This window comes from Haliotis asinina, chromosome 11 (genome assembly GCF_037392515.1).
Source record: "Haliotis asinina isolate JCU_RB_2024 chromosome 11, JCU_Hal_asi_v2, whole genome shotgun sequence".
NCBI classification, from domain to species: domain Eukaryota; kingdom Metazoa; phylum Mollusca; class Gastropoda; order Lepetellida; family Haliotidae; genus Haliotis; species Haliotis asinina.
In genome coordinates, this window is record NC_090290.1 from 33,394,689 (window position 1) to 33,412,278 (window position 17,590).

General features: G+C 42.0%; 1 protein-coding gene across 1 annotated transcript in view; it reads left to right on the forward strand.

Annotated features, from left to right (window-relative positions):
- LOC137256599 (serine/threonine-protein phosphatase 6 regulatory ankyrin repeat subunit A-like) overlaps positions 1-17,590 on the forward strand; it is a 33,819-nt gene extending 16,229 nt beyond the window's left edge. Inside the window, exons 9-28 of the mRNA XM_067794474.1 lie at positions 495-609; positions 890-1,042; positions 1,615-1,683; positions 1,834-1,974; positions 2,187-2,298; positions 2,620-2,685; positions 7,148-7,223; positions 7,420-7,545; positions 7,873-7,960; positions 8,278-8,395; positions 8,815-8,955; positions 9,252-9,318; positions 9,625-9,712; positions 10,386-10,469; positions 13,230-13,375; positions 13,978-14,057; positions 14,531-14,613; positions 15,065-15,156; positions 15,574-15,717; positions 16,420-17,590. Coding sequence (XP_067650575.1) covers positions 495-609; positions 890-1,042; positions 1,615-1,683; positions 1,834-1,974; positions 2,187-2,298; positions 2,620-2,685; positions 7,148-7,223; positions 7,420-7,545; positions 7,873-7,960; positions 8,278-8,395; positions 8,815-8,955; positions 9,252-9,318; positions 9,625-9,712; positions 10,386-10,469; positions 13,230-13,375; positions 13,978-14,057; positions 14,531-14,613; positions 15,065-15,156; positions 15,574-15,717; positions 16,420-16,538 — 2,108 coding nt within the window. The 3' untranslated portion in view covers positions 16,539-17,590. The remainder of the gene's footprint in view (positions 1-494; positions 610-889; positions 1,043-1,614; positions 1,684-1,833; positions 1,975-2,186; positions 2,299-2,619; positions 2,686-7,147; positions 7,224-7,419; positions 7,546-7,872; positions 7,961-8,277; positions 8,396-8,814; positions 8,956-9,251; positions 9,319-9,624; positions 9,713-10,385; positions 10,470-13,229; positions 13,376-13,977; positions 14,058-14,530; positions 14,614-15,064; positions 15,157-15,573; positions 15,718-16,419) is intronic.

The following is a 17,590-nucleotide window of genomic DNA, read 5'->3' on the forward strand; positions in this document are numbered from 1 at the left end:
TACAGTGTGACACTGAGACGGACACCCAATGATCAAGGAAAAAAATACCAGCGTCTGGAGCAACCAGTAGTTGCATGGATATGTGTGCTATATAAATATCCTGTAATAGTAATAATTCCATTTAGTACTCTAACTTTTCCCACTACTCTTATGTTGAAAAAATAAGGCGTAGGTACTCCTCATGTTTAAAAATGATCTGGAGCCCTGACTCTTATTTCCAGGACATTGAAACACCAAACTTTTCAAATCTATTTCCACATGCTGAAAATAGTGCTTCAATAATACCATATGAAACTATTCTGTCCAAGTGTTCATGTTTTGAATTAATATTAAGATGAGATTTGTCAACATGCTCAAGTTGGTTGTCAGTGAACTGTCTGGTGCCACTAGCATTAATTTGTTACCTGTAGATATGAGATGTCCTTGCTGAAGGTGTATTATCCTAATGTTGTATATTTCATGTAGATGTATATTTATTGTGTGTATTTGTGTAGGTGCTGAGATCAATGCGTGTGACAAGAGTGGAAACACAGCTCTTCACGTGGCAGCTCGCCACGGCCATGAACTGCTCATTAATACTCTCCTAGACAACGGTGCTGATGTAATGAAGTGAGTAGAAAGTGAATGGTGGTGGCTCAGCTAAAGTGAGTCAGCATGTGGAAGATACACCTTTGAAGTGTACATGCTTCCTGTTCCTGTATATATTATTGTGAACTATTGTTATAACGAATTGAAAATGTGTTGTGACCACAGCTTACTTCGAGACACTTTCATACTGGATAATGCATTTATAGAGACTCATGGCTATACATGTTAGGTGGCATAGTCTTCTGTAAAGGACCTCACTCTCAGCTTGAGACCATCATGAATGGTTAGTGTCTGCTTCCAGGCGTGGTTGCAGCGGAATGCTCCCGATCCATGTAGCAGCACTGAACGGCTATGTGGACTGTGTACGGAAACTCCGCTCTGCGATGCCATCCATTGACCTCAACATTCCAGATGATGGTGGACGTTCATGTCTCCATGGAGCTGCCTGCAGTGGGTCAGTCAGAGATTCGCTGTTGTGTACTGTTACATGTTTGGTATTCAGAGTACTTTTACAGAAGGGATAAAACATGTCTGAGCACTTTTAATGACAAAGTGCAATTGTGGTGTTGATAGTGACAGTGTTGATGTGGACATTGTTCGTGAGTAATAATGAATATTTATCACTTAACAATGACACTGTTGATACGTTGAGGCTGTTGATGAGTTGATGATGACAGTAGCAGTGTTGATGCTTTGACAATGATTTGATGCTTTGGCAATAACTGATGATGTTGACACTGTTGATGTTTTGACAAGGACTTGATGCAGTGATAATGACTGATGATGTTTACAATGATACTGTTGATGTTGACACTGACTGGTGATGTTTTGACAAGGACTTGTTGCTTTGACAATGACTGATGATGTTTACAATGATACTGTTGATGATGTTGACAACGACTATTGATGCATTTTCAATTTCATTTGTTGCTTTGACAATGACTGTTGATGTTGACAGTGACACTGTAATATGTGTTGACAGTAATTTTTCTTGATGTTGACAACAGTGATGTTGATATGTTTCAGCAAAGTGGAGTGTGTGGAGTACCTCCTTCAGGAAGGCTGTGATTTAACTCGCCAAGATGCAGAAGGCAGGTAAGGAAGACATACCACATTTTATATCATTAGTTGAAGTCATGATTTCCAAATAAACTGACCTTCCAGATTAAAGAAAATGTGTTAGGGTAATTTTCGTATCAGCTGCTGAGCTGTTACTGTGATAATGAACATGATTGGTTATTTCAGGACGCCCCTGCACTATGCAGCTGCCAATGTGCATCAGCAGTGTGTGCTCATCCTGCTGACTGCAGGTGCTTGTGTCAACATTGTGGACAGACAAGGGTGTACACCTCTACACTATGCCGCTGCTAGTGATGTAGATGCAAAGTAAGCAGTCACTTCAACTGGATGTATTGTTACCATAAAGATTTAATATAAATATGTTGAATGATAATTTTGTCTGTAGTTATAGGGCTCTCACAAAAGCAGAATATTATGATGAAATATCCCCTCATCAATTGGGGATCAGTATTAACAGGTGAACATCCATGAACAGTGGGCGGTCAGGTTGACTGGTGTGTTGGTGTCTTTTACTGTAGGGTGGTGGAGCACTTGCTAAAGAATGATGGACGGCCAGGACTGAAGGATGACGAAGGCAATAATGCTGTCCACTACGCCGCTCTCAAGGGACACAAGTTAGCCTTAGAAATGGTAAGCACCTTGAAGAGTTGCCTGAGAACAGCCTCAATCTCCACATGCTTCTTGTATATTATCCTAAAATACTGTTAGGATTACAACAATAAAGGATGAAAAATGGCTGTGACAACTTTCGTATGAGTCGTGCCTGATCCTTATCATTCCTTGATGACAAAGAAGCTTCGTCTTGAGAGATCCTTAGTACATACAGCGTCCCATGCTCAACAAGTTTTGTGATAAAGCTCAGAAACTGGTTTGCTTCTTCCAACAGTAAACTTTCATATTAAAGTATTGTGTCTGCTAGGTTGTGAGATTTGTTATGTGTGATGTCTGCAGCTACTGGATGCTGCAGCGACAGACTTGTTACGGAGTGGGGCAGCATACTCTCCTGGGCATCTCTCGGTGAGTTACTTCAGCATGTATCATGATGTTGGTATTTCAGATTGGACGTCGAGGGTGTCACTACTGGAACTGAATATGTTATTCTTTTTCATAGAGATCCTCTTTGGGGTACTTATAAGCATTTAAATGTTCTTTAAATTCCCGCGACAGTTGTAACTATATTTTTTCAATAAAATATATACAAAACAAAAAACATCGTTTTTGTCTTGTGAGACCACCCCTACAGGGCCCCTGGCCCCGTGACAGCCAAGAGCAAGTAACTCTTCAGACTGTAGCCTCCAGCAAAACACTTCCTTTTCTGTCGCCCACCAATGCAGACGTGCTTCAGCGTTCACAGAGATTCTTGCTTACCAAAGACAAAGACAAGTACTAAGATGAATACCACAGAGGCTCAAACTGTATGTATGGTTTCTTTATTAGACGCATGGGCGCATTAGGAATCATTTTTTACAGTTTACTTGTCAAAATGTTGTAACTTTTGCCGTCCCTGTTGGTAGCCACGTGGTTAGCATAATGGTGGAAGGCAGCCCTTTTTTCCCGCCAAAACTTTTCAGTTTTATGGCGGTCTTTTTTAAAGTAAGCTTGTGTTAGCTATACTTTTATGTACTTTATTCATATTATCTCCATAGTTACTACTATTTTTTATAAAAAATATGTCGTAAACTATGATGTAGTGGCACTTAGCTTTTACCTTAACTACGTAGGTAGTTTTAGCTTTGCGCCCATGCGTGTCTTGTTTTATTTGTTGTTTATTCCGCAACACTAGGAGGTTATTTGTTGCCTTGCAGTTTAAATCCTGCTCAACATGCAAATCCTCCATTCCGGCTAAAGACCTGCATGATGTATGTCTAAGGTGCCTAGTGGAATGTCATCATGACGATCAGTCTTGTGATGTGTGTGCGGGGTTTACCCCTCAGACCAGAAAGTCTAGACACGCGGACTTCTTGTTCTATTCCAACCTACTTAAGGCGGGGGGGGGAGGGGATATCTGGGCTCAGGACCCTCCATCTAAGCGCTCCCACAAAAAGTAAGGCGCAGCTTCCTCTTCAGAGGGGTCGGTTAAGAAGGCCAGGGTGTCTAGGGACCCTTCCCCTTCTCCTGCCGCTGTATCCTCAGCACCTACCCCTACTTCGCAAGCACCATTAATCTCTGTTGATTCAATTAATGCCTTGTTTCAGCAACAGATGTCTTCGGTACAATCAATGATAGATTCGGCGCTGTCTGGTTTCCGAAAGGAACTGGACGCCCGATCTTCATTGAGCGGCCATGGTGGTTCAGTTGAAGGAGGCCGCGGCCCGGGCTTAGGCTCGGAGAACGCTCCTCCCTCTGGGCAGCCGTCCTGCGCTTCGGGCGTTCAGGCGGATGTGCCTAGGGCAGTCGGCCCCACCCGGTCAGCGCGCCTAGTGCCACGGTGGGCAGGCAGCCTAGCGCTGCCCAGCCGCTGGGGGCATCGACATCCTATCCATTTCCTGGGCTCTCGGGTCACCCTCCAGTGGGGGGCTTGCCCCAGTTGCCCAGGCGACCTAGTTCGGGCTCTGGCCCTTCTCAGTCTCGCCCTTCGGTAGCGCCCTCGACAGACTTGCTTTACGGCGAAGGTTCCCTGTCTGAGGAGTGTGAGGAGATGGATATCGAGGAGGAGGGGATTGGGGAGGAGTGCGAGTCGAAGGTCACGTACTCGTTCGGTTCGTCCCTCAAACAGGTTAGAGAGAAAGTTGCCGAGGTCTTACCTCAGGTTTCTATTCCTGTGTCGGAGCCCGGCCCCTTGGAGTTTCGGCTCCCCGGGGAGGCGTTCGCGCCTACTAAGGTCGCCGAGGCGAGGTTGCGCCTGCTCCCATCGCTGGTCGGGGAGGTAGTGAATCCGGTCGCGCTTTGATCTCCCGGAGATTAGCCGCCGGTATCAACTGGATGAGGATTCGCTATTCGAACTGCCGGTGGTGGACGAGTGTGTGTTTGCCTCGGTCACCCTGGGGGTGTCCTCCTCCTCTTCCTTGGCCTCGGCCAGGCAGGGCCGGCAGCTGCCGCCCTTCTCCACGCCCTTCTCGTGTACTCCCCGTTTATCTCCCGGGCATAGACAACATCCGCACAGATGCGCTATCGAGACGTATACTAGCCCCACACGAGTGGATGCTGCATCGGGGGTTATTCGGGATTATTTCCCAATTGTTCGGGTCGTTCCAGGTAGATCTGTTTGCCTTTGGGGCGACGAACCAGATTCCTGTGTTTTGCTCAAGGATACCGGATCCGAGAGCGATAGCCAACGACGCCTTTCTGCTCGATTGGACAGACAGAGTACTTTGGGCGTTCCCACCAGTGCCTCTGATCTCACGAGTCCTCTCGCAGCTGACCGCACAACCGGCTCGGCTACTTGTGCTTCTAGCACCGCTTTGGTCGGCTCAAAGCTGGTTTCCGGTATTTCTCAGGTTTCTGGCTCAGCCTCCTGTACTATTACCCTTTCGACCGGACTTAGTATCTGTGTTGGAGTTTCTGCAATCTAAACTGGAAGCCGGTCTGGCCGCTTCTACAGTTAGAGGTTACTAAATGGCAATCTCTGCCTTCCACATTCCTGTCGATGGTGCATTATTGGGGCAGCACCCTCTAGTTCAGCGCTTCCTTGCAGGCGTGGACAGAATCCGTCTGTCTGTCCGGCGGATTAGTCCCCCATAGGACTTGCCAGTCGTTCTTGATTGGCTGTCCGGTCCTCTTTTTCACAACCTGTCGGCTCTGTCCCTCCAGCTGTTGACATGGAAGACTGCTTTTCTTGTGGCGGTAACCTCTGGCAGGCGGGTAGGCGACATACACGCTATGTCCGCCAACCCTGAATTAACGGTGTTTCACAAAGACAGAGTGAGCATTCGATTGCCAGATACTTACCGTCCTAAGAGAGATAGCACCTTTCACGTTACGGCGCCTATTGAGCTTCCTGCTTTCACGCAGCCTTCGCCGTCCGGTACCTCTCTTCGACGTGCTCACATCTTAGATGTCCGTAAGACCCTTAAGGCTTATATCAAACGAAAAAAAGACATTAGGAAGAATGATCAATTGTTCTGCTGTTATGGTGGCGGCAAGGCTGGCCTTCCGGCGAACAAGTAGACCATATCTAGGTGGCTTGTCTCTACCATTTGTATGGGATACACCTTGAAAGGTCGTATGCCCCCTGAGGGTTTGAAAGCTCATTCGGTCAGGGCTGTGGCGACGTCTAAGGCATATGCGTCTGCCTTGCCCATTGAGGAGATCTGCTCCGCGGCTATTTGGAGCCGACCGAGCACGTTCATCTGTCATTATCAGTTAGACAGACTGTCAAGCAAGCGTGCTCGGTTTGGCCAGTCAGTTCTCACCAGTGGGCAGGGCACGAGTGCCCTAGGTGATTGAGCTACCATTGCATTTGACGAACGATCATTTGACGAACAATCATTTGACATTGTAGCTGCAACAAGTAGACTGGTGGTGGTGTCTTACTGTATACTTTCCATCTTTTATCCCGGTGGTGGGCTCTATTATGGTGGTGGTATTTTTTGCTTTACCGGTCTAGACTGTTTCAGTCCTTCCGTAGCACCTTTGCCAATGCACGAGAATGGACCCTGATATATCGGTCGCCTGTCTCTGAGAAAAAAAAAAGGGGGGGGGGGGGCATTTTTTATAAGCACCCTACGACTTTCTCATAGAAATGTAGGGTTAGACCGTGTAATAGCCTGGCCCTGGTCCGCACCCCCGCCGCAAGGCATAGAAGGTCACGTGACCAGGTAAGTTTAATTCCTTGTTACTTTCAGTTAAACGTAATAAAGGTTATCATCTTATGTCAGGTTTATGAGCAGACAGAATGCCTCTCCCTAAGATCAGTCTTTTGGAGTCTGTCTTATGCTTATAAGTACCCCAAGGAGGATCTCTATGAAAAAGAATCGAACAAACCTGTAGAGGTTGCAGATTCTTTGAATAGAGTCCTCCTTAGGGTAAGGCCACCCACCTCCCCACATTCTGTCTGTATTGCTTACAGAACGGAAGTGTTTTGCTGGAGGCTATAGTCTGAAGAGTTACCTGCTCTTGGCTGTCACGGGGCCAGGGGCCCTGTAGGGGTGGTCTCACATGACAAAAACGATGTTTTTTGTTTTGTATATATTTTATTGAAAAAATATAGTTACAACTGTCGCGAGAATTTAAAGAACATTTAAATGCTTATAAGTACCCCAAGGAGGACTCTATTCAAAGAATCTGCAACCTCTACAGGTTTGTTCGAATTGATTTGCTCTGAGAAGATTTTGGTGGTAAACTCTGATAATGTTGACAGTACCACAGGCTTCTTTCCATCAGTCAAAACTATGTTTTATGTCCTAGGTTTGGTTCCATTAGTAGCTCAGAATACACTGCAAACTTAGAAAGGGCCATCCAGTTCAAGATTTCATTCACTGAATATGTTTCTGATAGGTATATTCAGCCCTGAAGTGTTTCTGTATTTATCTGTTTTCAGTCCTACAATGGTCATAATGAGGCTCTCCACGTGTTGCTAGGTTACATGATGAATCTTGATGTCAAGGACCAGGATGGTAAGTATCATAAATCCACTCAATGTGTTCAGAAATGGAAATCACTGATAGTTGATGTCAGTTTCTCTTGTCCAGACCAGTATTGCACACAGGGTATGTGTTTTAACTTTCTGACTTCTTGAATAGACATCTTTTTCTGTGATAACAACCCTCTTTACATAAGAGACATTTGTGAGACATTATAATGCTTTTACAGGCCGGACCATGCTGGACTTGTCTTGTTTCCGTGGTAATACTGATTGCGTGGAGACATTGTTGATACAAGGAGCAAAGATTCTTGTACATGACAACATCACGCGACGCACGCCTCTGCATGCTGCAGGTGAGTGGAGCTGATCTGTTCAGCTGTAAACAGAAAATAATCTGAGGATGTTGTATCTGCATTGTTGGAAAGGCAAGGGAAGGCAACTCAAGTGGTGGAACAGTGTATTTAACGTGGTCTATATTTGTATCTTCTTCAAGAAGAAAACTAAATCTGTCAGTGAACTCTTGTGTTTGGAGGCCTGCAATGATTAAAATAAACAAAATTCAGAATAGCTGTCGAGACATCTTTCGAAACACTGCACTCTTGCAAATTGATCACAGAATCATGGACTGCAAAGGAGACACTTGAATAAGCAGATTGATGTTATTGTCTTCTCTGTTTCAGCCACAAATGGTCATACCAAGAGCCTTCACCTTCTGTTGGAGACAGCAGAAGACAGCAACATCGTCGACTGTACAGATATGTACGACCGGTGAGTGTGATATGATGAGGTTCAGATAATGACAAACTTTATTGATGATCAACTTCTCTATTTGGATTCTTCATAGTTCAATACAGATTCTTGCATTGTTGTCAAGCAAGTATCCTTCGAAACATGCCACTCAAAGACAAGATTGAGGTTGACTAGACACGCTTGAAAAACAATGACTTACTCCCTACCAGACTATCAATATACTTGTCGTCCTGATGAACTAATCTGTAAGATTGGTATCTGTTGTTTCGGCAAAAAGTTGTGTTCAAGTTGCCTTTGTGATGCCATATTGCATACACTGTAGTATTTTCATGTAGGACTCCACTGATGATGGCTGTTGCCAATGGTCACCTTGATGCCTCCATCTACCTCATTAGGAACGGGGCCATTGTCAATGCTAGGGATCTGGATGGAAGGACGGCTCTACACAGAGGAGTCAGTATGCTTAGATTGAAATCTATTGCAGGCACTCATTTACACTTATTACAAGACAATATCATAGTCTGCAGATTCAGTGAAGTGAGAATGTGTGTTGCAGATTCAAATACCTGTTAGGGATAAGGCAGATTTGACTGCAAACACATCTTGTATTATAATCAGAGCTCTAGGCAAGATTTCGCTCATGTGGGTACTGTACTTACTGTATTTTTTGTAGTGGGTATTATGAATGTTGAAAGGGTCTTTCATTTTTCGTTACCCTCTGCTTTCAAATATGTGAAGATGAACTCCTGGTGCCAGTTGTAAGTTGTGTGATTTTACTGGACAGTATTTGTAAGAACGATTTTGTGCTGTATACTTTGAGTAGGGGAGTGTAATTGTCTTGACATGAATTTGTTTGTTCCCTGATGCTTCAGGCTGCCAATGGTCATGAGGAGTGTGTGGACGCACTGCTACACCACGGGGCAGACATGTCTCTGAGGGACAACCTAGGACGGACGGCTGTGCACATGGCTGCCATTTGTGGTCATGTCGGCCTCCTAGGTTCCCTCCTTCTTGTAAGTACTACACTGTTGTTGAAGGAAAGTTTTTATACATTCATCTGAGAAATACCAACACCAGCCTTTCCTGCGCATTATGTCTAATAACACTATGAACTATGATGTTAATTGCTATTGTCAGACTGCTTTGCACTTCATGGCCAATTATCTCCTATATTAGACAGTATAATAAAAATGTCAACAAGTACAGATTATCTTTTCGGTATTGTTTGTGTCAGTTGTTTGTTAAGTTGTGTAATTTACACCTTGTCTCGTCCAGCATGTTTATTATATGGCATTGCTTATTCTTCCAGATGGGTCCTGTAGAAAAGTTAGAAGATACAAAAGGCTACACACCTTTACATTTTAGTTGTTATAATGGTAAGACGTTTGTCAAGTTAGATATTCAAGGGTACTTCTCATTTCAAAGGCAACATTCTCAAATGTCTGCCTGTCTGATTTAAACAACATCATGGTGGCTTTCTTTCACCTCAAACCTATTTTTCATTCAGAACATATTAATGTTGGCTGAGCTGCTGTTAGTAACCTTACTGTCACACTTGTGGCCACATGTTTATATTCTGATCCAGGGAAACAAGATATTGCTAGCTCATAAATGATCTGATTTGATGAATGTCTGTGTGATGTTTGTGTTGACAGTGATACAGACAAGTCCTTGTGTTGCAGGTCATGACGGCTGTATAGAATTGTTTTTTGAGCATGACCAGTACAAATATTTTACTGGAAACAGTTTCACTCCCCTCCATTGTGCTGTGTAAGTAATGCCTTTTGACTGTTATACTGCGTTGTTTGTTCTGTAAGGCTTTGGTCAGCAGTGTTCCATCTGTATGGTAATGGTCTGTAATTAATCAAGCCTGAGCTGGACAATCCAGTGACTGATATGAACACGAATCAATAAAATTTAGAATTGTGCTTTCACACACTTAATATGAAATTCATACCTCCTGTCCAGCACTTGATTGTGAGTGAGTTAGTCTTAAACTGCATTCAACAAAATTCCAACTGTATGTTAACTCAGTTAACAATCGAGTGTGAACCAGACAATCCAGTGATCAACAGCATGAGCATTGGTATATGCAACTGGGATACGATGACATGCTTCAACTAAGTCAGCAAGCCTGACCATGCAATCCCATTAGTCACCTCTTATAGCAAGCGTGAAGTGCTAAAGACCATTTATAACCCCTGTCTTTACAGGTTGTCTGGTCATGAAGAGAAACATGGAGAATGTATTGAGTTTTATTGTGTGTACATCCATTTTATGTGCAGAATTTTAAGAGAAGAATTACCCGCTCTCCTACTTGTGTCATCCAAGACACCTTTTGTTTGGAATGTTACTTGTTTATAACTTGCATGAAGTACAACCATAGATAAAGATATGGCTTTTGTGTTGTTTTAGGGTGTAATTCGAAAGGTGATGTTTTCAGGATAAATGGGAATGATGCTTGTACAGAATTGTTAATAGAGACATTGGGCACTGAGGTGATCAACATTCAGGACTCCAAGGGCAGGTAAGCTGGACATGCATTTGTCAGCAGGGTGATTATCAACTAACATTGTTAAACTAGATGTTCTTGGGATTTGTCTGCACTGGGAATAGCAGGTGGCAGGAAAGTATCTTTCAAATCTGATTAATTAGGTTTGTTGAATGTTAATGTTTTTTAACTTTCAAACGAACTGACTGGCAAATTAGGAAAAAAGTTTATTTATTTATTACTTGAAGTTTGAGTTGTTGCCTCAGTCACAACAGGGGACTATGTATTCAGCAGCGTCTGTACATCCCTTCCTCCCACATCTTGCTAACGCAAGAATTGTTGAATTGTTGTACCCAATGTCTTCAAATTTGGTGACAGCCTACATTGGCTGATTACGCAGACACCAGTCAGTTTTCGTGACCTTGACCTTATTTTCAAGGTCACCACGACTGAAGACTTTTGAATCAAAACTCTTGTTAGCACAATAACTCATGAACTTTTGTACCCAGTGTCTTCAAATTTGGGTACAGCCTACATTGAGGAATTTTTTTCCCTTATTTTCAATGTGACTGTGACACTTTGTCCACTGTTTGAACATATGTTAACGCAGTATCTCTTAAAACATTGCAACCAATGTCCTCAGTTTTGTTGATTGGGTGAGTATCCAGACATCAGTCGTTTCATGCATCTTCTGTGTGATCAAAGAGTAGAAAGTAGTGTAATGTTTTGAATATTTCATTCTTCTCTAGTGGTGGGGGACGTTGCCATATTAGTGGCAAATACTTGTTTTAAAGATAACATATACAAAATCACTTGCTGACATCGCTATAAATGAAACCCTGCCATTAAAACTACTCTTTTTAACCTTTAATTAACTTAAATCGACCTTTTTGTCAACAGTGCACAATTCTAGGGCGTGCATGCGAATTATGATTCATATAGGGAAACTATAAAATGTCTACATATTACATTCCTGTTATACATTCGCAGATCGCTTCTTTTTATTATGTTTCAAAGTGCATACAAATATGATTATAAAGTAATTAGGATTATGAAACCAAGTATGAAGACGTATATTGACAAGTGTCTACATACTGGTGAGAGAACGTTACAAACCAAGTAAATTTAGCAAGTGAGGAAATATATCACACACTATTTTCACATCGACTCCGACCTCGCTTAGGTTATGTGACAGGTTGTGTCATGCAAAATACTTTTGGTAATGATTCAAATACATATTTAACTACTAGTAGAAAGTATTTTTGATTTTCTAACTTGATGAAAACAAACCATAATCTCATTAATTTGAATGGATTTGACTTCACGATTTTCAAAAATGGCGGCGCCCTGTCTGAGGATGAATGCTATTTAAGTTTGTTTTCACCGACTTACAAAAGCAAAATTACTTTCTACTGGTAGTATAATGTGTATTTTATTGATGGACAATAGGATTTTGCTTGACATTGCATATAACATAACAATTTCACTCTTGGAAGTGAGGTGGATTTCAATATAATATTGCTACCAATATAAATGTCACTTCGACCCCCACCTTGCTTCCTTGGAAGAAGTCCTCATATTAAAAGTTGTGTCTTGCAAAATCCTTTTGGCCATGATTCAAATGCATATCTAACTACTAGTAAAAAGTAGTTTTGATTTTCTAACTTGATGAGAACAAATCATAATCTCAATAATTCTAATGGACTTTAGCCCGTGACTTCACGATTTTCAAAAATGGTGGCGCCCTGTCTGAGAATGAATACTATTTAAGTTTGTTTTCACCGACTTACAAAATCAAAATTACTTTTAACTGGTAGTAAAATATGTATTTTATTGATGGACATTCAGATTTTGCATGACATTGCTTATAACAATTTCACTCTTGGAAAGGGGTCAATATAAGGGGTCAGTATAATATTACTTACGATAATATTGTCACTTCGACCACAACCTCGTTTCCGAGGAAGAAAGCGTTATATTAACGCAAAATCCTTTTGGTCAGCAATTTGTAGTAAGCAGTCTTGATTTTTTGAACTCGATGAAACTTGAACTCCATTTTCTATCAGGGAGGTGTGGTAGGGTGCGATCCATCCAATTTAGTATATACCACAGGCTTCCACGACGCTCGCTTCACACACACTAACAACCAATTTAAGCACAAACTACGGGGTCTGGTGGAAATCTGTGCATAGTGACACCATCACCTGACCCCAAGGAGCAATTGACGGCAATGCAACAATTCAGTATGTCTTTGGTGACGTCGAGAAATCAGCAAAATGACGAGCTTCCTACACATTTTCTATACAACTAACTGAAAATCGTTCCTTCTATGATCTCACTGTAGGGCTCTGGCGACAGTTACATAACCAGTCTAGGGTTTTGTTTGCGGGCGAGATAGAAGCAGATGGCTTTTTAGCAACTTTTCAGCGCTTGGTATTAAATAACCACAAGGTTTTTTTTTTTTAAAAAAAAACATGGTGTTCCGTTTATGACTAACCAGAAGTCTTTCATATGCAGTGATAAAAAGAGTGCCAAAAAATTGAGTTTAGTGGTCCTTAAATGTTTTTTTTTTATATGTACTGATAAGTTCTGAAAATTTGTGATAAAACTGAATTATTATGGATATATTCTGCAGACTTTGAGAATTCCAGCTTGTGGGCAGGTTTACATAAATCAGTGGATACTTGGTTAAACATTTCAGTCAGCTGAGATCATAGTGATTGAAGTATTCAGACTATGGTGAATATGTGATTGTGGTTGATCATACCTTGGTTGTTACTGATTGTGACATTGTAGGACCCCTCTGCATGCAGCAGCTTACTCAGAACAGGGAGAGTCCATCCAGATCCTCCTGAGTCATAAAGCAGATGTCAACATGGCAGACTACGCAGGCAAGACAGCCATCATGTATGCTGCCATCAATGGGAACGCCACCTCAGTGGGTGAGTACATTGGAGAGATGTCTGGGTTGGGATAGATCCTTAGTGCCCCTTGTTTGTAAAGGCAGAGGTATGTGAATGTCCCCCATTGCATTATACTTCGGGCAATGGTTTCTTCTCTTCTGATTGGGGTGGTGGGATAGCCTAGTGGCTAAGTGTTCACTTGTGATGCTGAAGGCCTTGCTTTGATTCCCCACATGGGTATTATGTGTGAAGCCCATTTCTTGTGTTCCCTGACATGATATTGCTGGAGTATTGCTAAAAGCGTTAAAATAGTAAACTCACTGTCTCTCTTCTGATTGACTTACACACTTGCCATTGTTGTTAAACTTGAATATTTCTGTCTCTTTCACACTGCTGCCTCTATATCACTTCTTTCTGTACAGTTAGCAGTGTTGGGTTTGTTTCTTACATTGAAATGTTGGGATTATTCTGTCTGTTTCACACTGCTGTCTCTATATCACTTCTTTCTGTACAGTTAGCAGTGTTGGGTTTTGCTTCTTACATTGAAATGTCAGGATTATTTACCCCCAAGCACAAGGGGCTCTGTATTTGTATAACCTGACTCCCTCACTCACTGGTATTAATCATGAATGTTGATACAGAGCTGTTGCTGGAGAGTGGTGCTGAACTGACTGCGTCGGACATCGAGAAGAACACACCACTGCATCATGCCTGTTTCAATGTAGGTGAACATATATTATATTGTGGAAATGTCATTCATGTTTTAGTTTCTCTCATCACAGTGTGGCTGAAATATTGCTCATGTGCTGATTAAGACCAGCACAATGTACCAATACTGTGTTCCCTTGGAAACTATAAAACATGGTAACTATTTTGCTCAGAGAACTGATCAGCTATTTGTTAGGAGAAGCCCAGGTTCTCATCCTTTTAAGACCATCCACTCAAGGATTGACCCTTGAACAAATGAGTATGGATTTGGTCTCATTTTGCAATGTCTTCACTCATTGTACCCTTGTGGGGAATCGAAAACCGGATCTTAGTATGTGTTGAGCTGAACTAGTAACCCTGTAGAGCTGCATCACATTAAGCTGATAAGACAAAAATACTGTTAGAAGCATTGCTGAAGATAACTTCTGTATTTCTGTGAACTTGCTGATGATGACGTACAAAAATTCAGTGTTCTGTATGTTTCAGGCAAAGGAAGATGTGGCTCTTTTGTTACTGGATAAGATTGAAGATGCCACAACTGTAAATATGGCAAACTCAGAGCTCAAAACGTAAGTAGCTGCATAATTAGTACTAAGTATAGAGCAATTTTGTGATCTTTGTAGGGATTCCAAAATATATTGCTAAAATGTTCTGCACAAACAAAACTAGATGGTTTTGTTTGACCGATAACATTATATTTTTTGCTTCTGTTAATGCTAAAATGTTAACACTGAAACCTCAGAATAAGTCCCCAGTAATACTTTCTTGTTGTGAAATGAGGACAGGAGACAGGTAGCACCACCAATGTCAATGTATGTATTACTGTGGGAGTAACATTTGTAATGTAAAGTTGACTAAGTAGACTGTGGAAGCTCTGTTGAAATCTTGCTGATCGTGAGAATAGGTGTTTATAAGTCAGGAAGTGTTTTTTTGTGTTGCACATGGAACAGCTGCCTTATTATACCTGAGGTAAACAAATACTCTCTTTGCTTTTATAAAAACTCACTGTGTCTTCTTCAGACCTCTTCACCTGGCAGCCAAGCAAGGGTTAGTCCCTGTGGTGCAGGATCTCATATCAAAGGGTGCCAGTCTCCTTGCCTTGGACGAGAGTGGTGAGTAGCAACAGTAGTATAGGGAATAGGGGTTCTGGACCACTTCACATATAGAGTGTGCTAAAGCTAAGCAAAAGCTAAGCAAAGCTAATTTCCTTAGCTTTGCTTAGCTTTTGCTTAGCTTTAGCACACTCTATATGTGAAGTGGTCCAGAACCCCTATTCCCTATACTACTGCAACCAGCATGTATAGATGTAACACTTTATAGATTCAGATGGGTTTCATATTCTACTGACCTTCAGTTCCCTGCTGGGGTTTGTTGGGTTAGAACAGTTCCTTTTTATCAGATTGAAGTCATCTTACTTGGAGATTTGGTGTGAAGATACTCAATTAGGCAAGCCCCAAACTCATTTTGATAGTTTTGGATTTGATTTTGTTGAGAATGCTGTGCATTAACTGTGTTGTCTCCCTTTGCAGGTTACACGCCAGCATTAGCATGTGCTCCCACGAACAGGGTGGCTGATTGTCTTTCCATAATTCTTGCCCACATGCCCTTTGGGGGCACACCAAACAACACGTTAAGTCGCTCCATCAGATACGACCATCAGACAACAGCTTTTGGTAAGTCTTCTGGCATGTTCAGTAAGCTGATGTTTGTATAATGTCAAGGCCATCAGTAAATCATTAGTGATTATGCACCATTACCGATCATTTCAGCATGATATTGCTTGACCCAATCAGTGGCTATCCGTGGAAGTTTACTGCGTTTTGTTGTTTATGAGTTCTGAAGGATATTTTGGAACAGTGGGGTACCTTAATAATTATAGTGTCTGCTCATCACGCTTAAGACCTGGGTTTGATTCCCCACATGGGTACAATGTGTGAAACCCAGTTGTGCTGTGATATTGCTGGAATATTGCTTAAAGCGGGGTAAAACCATACTCACTAATGGATCTGTAGATGATGTGAGGTGATGTTGATGTCACTCTGCCTTGTGGATTACTGGATTTTAGCATGTATGATACAGCTACATATCAACTGATGGTTATTTTGTCTTTATGGCCATGCCAGCTATTCTCAAAACATTTGTAGCCTTACAAACTTCTAGAACCCATTCTTAACACATTGGATACAAAGTTAAAGAATTCTTAGGACTACCAACACTGGGAGAATAAGGGCCCTGGTATATTAACTCATGACAGTTTTGAAAATTCATTTATAGATTCATTTTTGCAATTCGCCCATAGTAGATTAAGATGCAACTATTAAGATTACCATTTGATTATGGCTAATGGAAGACACATGACATTTTTGATGTTTCAGGGCTGACCAGGACGCTGGACACAGCTGACCAGGTGAGCATAGGCAGCCCCGCAGGAAGTGTGCAGGATGGGAAGGACTACTCAGGATCATATCAGAGCTCGGACTCCGAGTTCTACTGAGAAATGGATCCCCAGTGGGAGAATCGTTGCTCCAGCTTTAGAGGCGTGGTCATGGACAGTCGTCATCTTGTGATCTCCTGAACAGAATACTGTTCCTTTAGAACTGTCGGCTGTCTGGCATTCGTTGCGTAGATACTTAACTGTTGAAGTAATTGTCAGGAAAGCTCTCAATCAAGTGTCATGCTCTCACATGGATACGTACTTAAATTAGGTTGGTATTCTCATCATATCAACGTCGTATCAGCACTGAGTCTGCTTTGGCAGTCAATTCATCCTCGTTTGAATTTTGAACGAACTGATAGTTCAGTTGTTGTCAGTAGTTGATTAAAGAGGTCTTTCAGGCAGATCTGACAGAATGTATGTGCGCTCCATATTGACTGTGTGAACTTGTGTGAATACTTAGACTTGGCTCAAGTGTTCTGTGTGAACTTCTGTAAATCACCAAGCCTTGGCTTAAGTGTGCTGTGTGAATCACCAAGCCTTAGTTTACATGTTCTGTGTGAATCACCAAGGCTTGGCTTAATTGTTCTGTGTGGATCACCAAGCCTTGGCTTAAGTGTGCTGTGTGAATCACCAAGTATTAAGTGTTTTGTGTGAATCACCAAGTCTTGCTTAAGTGTTTTGTGTGATTCACCAAGCCTTGGCTTAAGTCTTCAGTGTGAATCACTAAGCCTTGGCTTAATTGTTCTGTGTGAATCATCAAGTCTTGCTTAAGTATTTTGTGTGAATCACCATGTCTTGCTTAAGTGTTCTGTAAGAATCACCGAGCCTTGTCTAAGTGTTCTGTGTGAATCAACAAGTCTTGCTTAAGTGTTTTGTGTGATTCACCAAGCCTTGACAAAGTGTTTTATGTAAATCACCAAGTCTTGGCTTAATTGTTCTGTGTGAATCACCAAGCCTTGGCTCTATTTTCTGTGTGAATCACCAAGCCTTGGCTAAGTGTTTTGTGTAAATCACCGAGCCTTGACTTCATTGTTTTGTGTGAATCACCAAGCATAGGCTTAATTGTTCTGTGTGAACGTCTGTGAATCACCAAGCCTTTCACTTGAGTG